Source organism: Lineus longissimus, chromosome 4 (genome assembly GCF_910592395.1).
Source record: "Lineus longissimus chromosome 4, tnLinLong1.2, whole genome shotgun sequence".
NCBI classification, from domain to species: domain Eukaryota; kingdom Metazoa; phylum Nemertea; class Pilidiophora; order Heteronemertea; family Lineidae; genus Lineus; species Lineus longissimus.
This window is the reverse complement of record NC_088311.1, coordinates 21,378,582-21,386,546: the sequence shown is the minus strand read 5'-3', so window position 1 is coordinate 21,386,546 and position 7,965 is coordinate 21,378,582. Positions and strand designations below refer to the sequence as shown.

Genomic DNA, 7,965 nt, shown 5'->3' with positions numbered 1-7,965 from the left:
CTGTGCGTGTCATCTATATTCATAGAGCTATCACTTTTATTTATAAATACGGGTATATTTGAATATTTTGGTCAGTCAAATTGTTAAGTCAATTCTGTACAGAAATACTCAAGAAACTGACAAATAAACAGAAATCATGGAAAGTTTACCAAACGACTCATTCTTGCTTTCTTTCTACTGACGTGCTCCATTTTTGGTACATCGTTATCATGAAAAAAGTTCCAACTGGTGTTTTTGAGTCGTGTTGCAAGGATAGACAAGAGTGACAAGTTTCCATTTGTTTCCCTGCTGAAGAGTAATTGTTCCTCTAGCTACTTGTAGACTCGGTAAGGTGACAGGTTTCCATTTGTTTCCCTGCTGAAGAGTAATGGTCCCTCTAGCTACTTGTAGACTCGGTAAGAGTGACAGGTTTCCATTTGTTTCCCTGCTGAAGAGTAATGGTCCCTCTAGCTACTTGTAGACTCGGTAGACTCAGGGAATCTGTATTAGAAACATTTAACATGCGGTAAATTTAAGGAAAGAATCCATAGCACCTGGTGCAGTGATTACATGGTGATGTGTGACAATCTTCTGTAACAATTAGGCCTACTCGTAATCAAAGTTCAGCTTATCAGCTTGCAATCTCTCTGCAATCATACTATCAATTTGCTCGTTCTGTTCGGCCGTAAAATAATTCTTCCAATCACCGATATGGCCCTTCCTGATAAAGGGACTAATGGATTCATCAATGAAAGGTGTGTCAGCGTTGTTAGTCTTCGGGTTTGCCTTCATGACGTCAAACGAGGTCGCCTGCACTATTCTCTCTATTGCTGCATCATCCAATTCCTTCTTGCAAAATCCGGCAATCTTCCGAATCTCTTCTTCCGGATGACGGACGAGGTCTTCGTATTTCAGAATCAGCACGTTCGGTAGATCCCGGTGGCGCCACCAACCCAGAAAGTGATCAAACATATTACCGTAGCAGACATTATTGCAGAGGAACATTTGAAAGAAGTCATTGAATGTGCCAAAGAAACCGCCATAGAGGTAACAACTCTTGTAGAAGTGATAATAAGAGACCAACGTGTCTTTCGGGTTCCTCATAACGTAGATGAACCGGGTTCCATCACTCGTAACCTGACGTTCAAAACAGTCAACCGGGAGATGGGATTTTATCGTTCTGGGGCGTCTCCTCTCGTGGTAGGCATCAATTCCAGCACTTGGTCCCTCGAATTCTAGGTAAGGGATACGCAAGAAGGTATACTCCTTGTTGGCTTCATCGACGTCGCCACCATTTCGCACAAGATATACCATTTCCTGAGTGATGGTAGTTCCTACAACAAATTGAGATCTGATATATTTTCAATAGTTTCTACGAGGAGTAATGGAAACCTGTAGCGAAACGCTAACAAAAAATGGGGAGTTTTGAACGGCCCGGTAAAAACCTAAGGCAGGAAGAGTTTCTTATTCATTAATCTAAGCAGTTTCGAGGACACCAGACACTCAACCGTCTTGAATATATATGGAGAACACAAAGGATTCTTGAGTAAAATGCTTATTTGGAGAAAAAGATAGTAAAGCCAATTGAAAGTCCCTGGAAATTCCCAGCTGGAAAAGTCAATTCACCTTTAAATGGTAAAAGCTCGCATACCTGTTTTAGGGTATGACGACAAAACTATGTCATCTTTTTCGAAATTTAGCTGTTCCACCTGTTGGAGCCGGTGTTCGGGGGTGAAGTTTGCCATGACCATTCCCCGGTATTTGTAACATCCCAAAACACGAAAGGCTGATGGATCCACACAGGCAGTTGGTTCATTTTTTAGATATTTCTCACGCATAAGCTGTTTCAACGACTGCTTCTGATTGGATACGTCGTTCGATGCCGTCATTATGAAACTGCTCCTGAAAAGAAATGAATTTATGTTATATATGCGGCCCTAATGTACCGTATATTGAATACTTTAGCCGCACGTACACCACCTGAAAAATGGACCACCAATCTTGGTTCGCGAACCAATGCCGCACCATCGAAAATCCACCAAGCGCGTACACCAGCGCTGCAGCTAGTTATAAAATCCGGCAACAGATGGCGCGCTAACAATAAGCAGAAAGCGCCATTTCGAAAGCGCGGCCTGTCGCCGAACCATCTAACTAGCTAATTGCCGCTCCATTAGCGCGTACACCACGACAAAGCCGAGTTTTTAACAAGCCGGGCGAATTTGGACCATCAACCGGCAATGGGTTACCGAACAAATTTGTCGCGGCAATGTGGTGGTGTACGTGCAATTGGTCCACCAATATTTCGTGGTGTACGCGCAACTTATACTGTTTCTACCACTTTCTCTGTATGTATACGTGGTATGGTTCGTAAATGGCAATACTGCTGACAAACAGATTGTACTATTCGATAGGCAGACCACCAATAGTTCCAGCCGGCCCTAGTCCCACCAAGCACTCGGTAGCACCAAGGAGGATACCGCGGTGACGTCATATCACGTGATCCCGACCCATATTAGTGATCGCTATGGCCAATCAGATTCAGTCTACTGACAGCACCAGCACTGAACACATCTCCACGTCTCACTGTCTGGTGCGCTCCTGTACATAAAAACACCAATAGACATGAAATATTGCAATACCTAGTATGGATTCTTCCTGTGTAAAATAAAATTTTCAGAGCAGATTAACTTCCACGAATAAAAAAGACGTTTGGCGTGGCCAAAGTGCGGAAATAATGTCTCCGCTAAAATACACTACGAAATACACTAGGCAATGCACTACGCAATTTACAGTAGAGATGCAGTTGAGTTTGTTATTGTTTTGACTTAGAAGCCCGCCCATATCATAATATATTCATGTATTCATGAAGTATGAACTCATTTCTGTCCCATACAACTCTAAGAACAGTCAATTTCTCCTTAAATCATCACCGAAACCGCGATATCCGCAGGAAGATTTCGTTCTAGTGTCCGAAAATGCATGATCTTACAGGGGCGCTAACTCGACAAATAGAGGGGATCTATGGGGATCTATGCGAGTTTTAGGTATAACAGGTCTCGAACTTGTAAAATCTGTAAACATGACTCCAAATCCCATTATGATAATGAAGAGATTGCCCCATATCTGGGAGACTGTTTTGAAACCATCGCTAATTTTGGAAAATCGGTGCCCGGCTATTTGGTTTAAAAACCCTACTTTTCCCCATCAAAACAGCACTTTTCATTATTCAAATGATAGCTTATTGTCTGAAGACTTATTTCATAGCAGAAAAGTACTAATAACTCTGATTTGATGCGAAAAATCTAACTTTTTTGATGACTTGATTTTCCCTTGGCCGTGGATCGAGTTTGTTTACAATATGCAGCGCCATCTTGGAAAAGCCGTGACGTCACCGCGGTATCCTCCTTGCGGTAGCACAGTCCAACCAACACAGTTAGCCAAGTTTCACTCAATACACGGGTAACCTATAGTCCCAACCAATAAACAGGTAGCCTAGTTTCACCCAACACAGGTAAATACACAAGTTAGTCCTAGCCAATACACAGCAAGCATCGTCCCAACCAATACACAGGCAGCCTAGTTTCACCCAACACAGGTAAATACACAAGTTGGTCCTAGCCAATACAACGCAAGCCTAGTCCCAACCAGTACAGGTAACCTCGTCCCAACCAATACACAGGTAGCCGATTCCCAAACAATACACAGGTAGCCTGTAGTCCCAACCAGTTCACAGGTAGCCTCGTCCAACCAATACCCAGCCAATACACTAGAGGCCTTGTTCAACCCGTTTCAAAAGTACGTAGCTTCGTCCCCCATGTAAAAACGTGAGCTATATATAAACCCGGCCTAAACGAAGGGACCCACACAGAATATTACGGCCCTACAGAAATACACTTACGTTATGTATGCCAGAGTTTACCTCGATCCACTGCCCTGTACACCTTTTGGAGACGAAGTGTGGTCTATCTATTACCGGGCGGGTATATAAATAACTATTCACTGGACTGAAAGTTCAGATAAGGGTCACTAACGGAAGCGAATAGGCATTGTGAGTCGCCTGTGATATTGTTCCAGCGCGCGGAGCTAACCTTGCATCCTCTGTGAACCAATCCTGATCAACTTCTGTCCTTGGACAATTCACAAAGAACACTTGTGCCAAGAAGGAGAGAGGAACTAATGAGTTATATGCTGTATCAGCAACAACGAGTAATAGAATATCTAATGTAAAGCAACTTTATTGCGAGAGGAAACTATACAAAACCTCCAGTGACACTTTGGATGGCCAGGATCTGAGACTATGGCTGTACCTCCAAATTGGAAAATAATGGTCAAGAAAAGAAGAGAAAATAGTTGAAACAACAAAACCGGTATCGACCAAACACTCAATTGAGAGAAAATCTGTCTAGTGAGGATTTGAGTGTGGTACAATGCTGATAGCCTACTTGGTTTCACCGGAACGACGTTTTTGCGGGAAATTTGGACAGAATCAAAGACACGAACAAGTTACACTTCAGGGTGCAGGTCAGGCCAACTGTTGGTGCCTTCAACCCAACGTTGCTTTGTTGTTTTTTTCATTAACATATTTTGCAAAACACAATGGACCTTATCCGATTATGCGGATTAGCTAACTTTAGACAAGTCAATTTTTTTACTATTATGCGGCCTGGATAGTGTTATGAAGCATGTTCTGTACAAAACAAGGTCTAAACATGATAATCTTACATTTATATTCACTCTATACACTCAATCAATAGCAAACGCCGAATACCTACTTCGCGTGTCATGCATGTAGGCCTAGAAAATAATTCAGGTCAAAATTTCATCTTAATTCATTTTGTAAACACATTAATGCGGGCGTATACTTATAAGTTTACTGTGAATCCGACTTTCCTGGGATTCGTGACAACAGGCTTGGGAGCGGATATTGATCTTTTCTTCATCAGGAGCTGCTTCATTCGTAAGGAATCTTGGAGGAAAGTCGCATTATCAGGTAAGGTATCAGTTGGTACAAGTCTCTGTGCACATTAATTGGCACTGCCCGCTGCTAGTCTACACTGTATAGGGGCTATAATTGAACCACTTTGTCACATTCCTTCCAAGTTACAGTAGTATCCGAATCTCTCTGTATTTGATTCTTAACTGTTTAATGTACAATCGTTTTTCGATTGTGACGTAAAAAGTGCAGGTCACTGTATGCTACATGTATTGCGATTCTTTGTCCTTGCTGTTTCCTGGGGGTCGATGTCATCAAAACTTTCCCACAGGGTGAGCAAAAGTACTACCAAACACCGTACGTATGTTTCAAAGTGGGGTTTAAATGTTTCAGTTCAACTCTCGACATACGTAAACATGTATGTTTTGTGTTTCAGACTTACAGAAATGGGAGGTAAAAACAGCTCCTTGAACCCCAAGGATCTCCGGGACCTACGCGAACAAACCGATTTCGACCAAGATGAAATAAAGACGTGGTACGAAAGTTTCAAGAAGGATTGCCCCTTGGGTTATCTCACCAAACCGCAGTTCGTCAACATGTACCAGAATTACTTTCCAAACGGGGACGCGGAGACATTTGCCAATCATGTTTTCGCATCATATGACACAAACGGGGATAACCGGATTGAATTCAGGGAGTTCTTGTGTGCGTTGAGCGTCATGGCTCGTGGGACTCTGGACCAAAAACTAAGCTGGGCGTTCGGCTTGTACGATCTTGACGGGAATGGTTGGGTTACCAAGGATGAGCTCTTGTCCATCATTACGGTAAGTTTCTATTGATTTATTTTGTCAAGCATGCTATCAGAATCCAAGGGAACCTCCTCGACCCAAAATTTAGTAGCAATTCACGCTGCAAAATGCCTCAGGACAACAAGTCGAACCAGTCATGCGCAAATCGGATACTGCACTCCGGACGCAATGGGCCGGCTCGTCCCGTCGCTGAAGACCATCAGGCAGAAGAAACGGACTGCCCAATGAGTCTAGAATTGGAGGGCTGCTCTTGGAGAACCTCCTCCGCCCCAATATAGAAGTCATTACAGGCGATCGATCTGTGCGCAGTCAGTTTCCCCTAGGGGAGAGCCCCCTTTTATAATGGAGGCCAGGTTTGAATATTTCCCTCCAAGTATTGTTTTTCCGAGAAGTCGTCCTCACCTGAATTTAACCAATTTTACAATATGTCTTTTTCAGGGAATTTACAAGATGGTGCAAAATGACGTAGAATTGGAGGATTTTGCCGAGACCCCGGAAGAACTCGTGGATGAAATTTTGAAACTGATGGACTCCAATAATGACCACAAGTTGTCAAGAGTTGAATTTATTGAGGGTTGTCAAAAGAACCCTCAACTGGTCAAAGTTATAAAGCCTCTCTAGATAACAACCTGCATGAGAAAGGACTAAGTACATTTTTTAAAGTTCAGAGGCAACGGCATAAGCCCACTGTCCCTGTACATTGATGCACGTTATTGTAAATCGTTATTGTAAAAATTGGGTGTAAGATATGTTTGTTCTCATACAAATAGATTGCTGCCAGCCGGACTAAACCTACTCCAAACAAGATACATGTACATAATTAAAAAATCATTAAACACAATGATACTATAGTACGTATTGCGTGTAATGGTCTCACTGAAATAGACTCGGCGAGTTCGACCATCTGGTGTGCTCGCGAAACTTTAACATCGCTCATTATTTGACGCTAGTGGCGGCGCATGGTGTCGAGTCAGGGTATTATCTTCTAACCACCCAAATACCACACGCAAGTTGTCCTTTTATTTTAAACGTGATCGTTTTTCTAATGACATTTCAATCGATATTCTTCTGGGAGACTCCCACTTCTGTATTTGCTCGAAGCTGATATTCAATTTCAAATAAAATCGCAGTGAAACTACTTAACTGGTCGTCTGGCTGGAGCCCCGATCAATGTCTTAAAGGCGAACGCTGTTCATGAATTTGCTACGTGCATTTATGATACCCGCAAATTTGCTAAACTTTTTGTATTTCAGTATCATTTTGTATACATGTATACAGTCTGCATAACTGCATTGTTGAAATTTATATCGAGTACGTACAAAATGTAAATAAGAAAATTCGATTTTCACAATTTTTGAAAGATTGGTATTTGCCTTCAACGAAAGATCAGCTTGTACAGTAATTATTCGAAAGAGGGATGTCAATATAAATATTTTAAAAACTCAGGGTTGTGAGTTGATCGCTGTTCGTCACTGTTACGTGTTAATAAAGTCTTAAAAATCAGTTATAAATTAGCCTACTCATAGATAAAGTAACCGGGTTTTTAAGGACATGATGACCCATTTTCTACTAAGTGAATAATAAATAGCTCATACATCTGGGCACTTCCTGACCAAAGGTGCATCTCGTTGACCATGAAAGTTGTGACATATATCGCTAGGCCCTTGGTGCGCTTTTTATTTAGAACGGGTGGGAAATTCGACGTGTGGTCCAAGACACTTAGAGTGGGAATGCATCAACTGATGAAGGGATCGATCACTGTAACTAGTCATATCGGTAAGGTTGTGTTGATGATTTCGAATTTGTTCACCGCATTTGACCATGAAATTCCGGTATACGAGTTTTTTTAATCCTGCAATCACAAAATGAAGCCAAAATCTACGTCTGGGAAAGGCTTTTTGTGCTTTAGCTATACTTGATGGAATAAGTCGATGGAATCAGGTAGACCAAGTGTATTTAACGGCAAATGTCTTGGATGGTACTTTAAAAGAATTCGCACTGTGCACAAGCGTATAGCGTGCTATACACCCAGGTGAAAGGGTCTAAGGCACCTTCTCCATAGAGCTATACCCTATACTACACTATACGCGAACAATGGCTTCACAAAGGGTGCATGACCATGAAACTATTGTTCGCGTATAGTATAGTATAGGGTATAGCTCTATGGAATAGGTGCCTAATGGTCATATTCTTTGTTATGCATGGTGTTTCAATTATGCCATCGGGTACATTTCTTATCGGTTA

At 42.0% G+C, this 7,965-nt stretch overlaps 2 protein-coding genes across 5 annotated transcripts; one reads left to right on the top strand and one right to left on the bottom strand.

Annotated features, from left to right (window-relative positions):
• Nucleotides 1–129: 129 nt before the first annotated feature.
• LOC135486672 (sulfotransferase 1C2-like) lies at nucleotides 130–4,501 on the bottom strand. Of its 4 annotated transcripts, none has more exons than XM_064769670.1 (3): nucleotides 4,241–4,501; nucleotides 1,631–1,881; nucleotides 130–1,313 (listed from the first exon to the last, which is right to left on the bottom strand). In XM_064769670.1, the coding sequence occupies exons 2-3, from the start codon at nucleotides 1,866–1,868 to the stop codon at nucleotides 586–588; spliced, it is 966 nt and encodes a 321-aa protein (XP_064625740.1). In that variant the 5' UTR covers nucleotides 1,869–1,881; nucleotides 4,241–4,501; the 3' UTR covers nucleotides 130–585. The 4 variants fall into 4 exon arrangements, with proteins under 4 accessions (XP_064625740.1, XP_064625738.1, XP_064625739.1 ...); XM_064769668.1 differs by lacking the exon at nucleotides 4,241–4,501 and adding an exon at nucleotides 3,878–3,960; XM_064769669.1 differs by lacking the exon at nucleotides 4,241–4,501 and adding an exon at nucleotides 3,499–3,589.
• A 238-nt stretch (nucleotides 4,502–4,739) lies between these two features.
• LOC135486669 (hippocalcin-like protein 1) lies at nucleotides 4,740–7,162 on the top strand. Its single transcript, XM_064769658.1, has 3 exons — nucleotides 4,740–4,969; nucleotides 5,349–5,736; nucleotides 6,160–7,162. The coding sequence occupies exons 2-3, from the start codon at nucleotides 5,359–5,361 to the stop codon at nucleotides 6,340–6,342; spliced, it is 561 nt and encodes a 186-aa protein (XP_064625728.1). The 5' UTR covers nucleotides 4,740–4,969; nucleotides 5,349–5,358; the 3' UTR covers nucleotides 6,343–7,162.
• Nucleotides 7,163–7,965: the final 803 nt, after the last annotated feature.

What these genes read in the sequence shown, in the direction of transcription:
- LOC135486672 (XM_064769670.1), bottom strand. Translation starts at nt 1,868, where the DNA reads ATGACGGCATCGAACGACGTATCCAATCAGAAGCAGTCGTTGAAACAG. An exon ending in GTCGTCATACCCTAAAACAG is followed by an intron (nt 1,314 to 1,630) that starts GTATGCGAGCTT and finishes AATTTGTTGTAG; the next exon opens with GAACTACCATCACTCAGGAA.
- LOC135486669 (XM_064769658.1), top strand. Translation starts at nt 5,359, where the DNA reads ATGGGAGGTAAAAACAGCTCCTTGAACCCCAAGGATCTCCGGGACCTA. An exon ending in AGCTCTTGTCCATCATTACG is followed by an intron (nt 5,737 to 6,159) that starts GTAAGTTTCTAT and finishes TGTCTTTTTCAG; the next exon opens with GGAATTTACAAGATGGTGCA.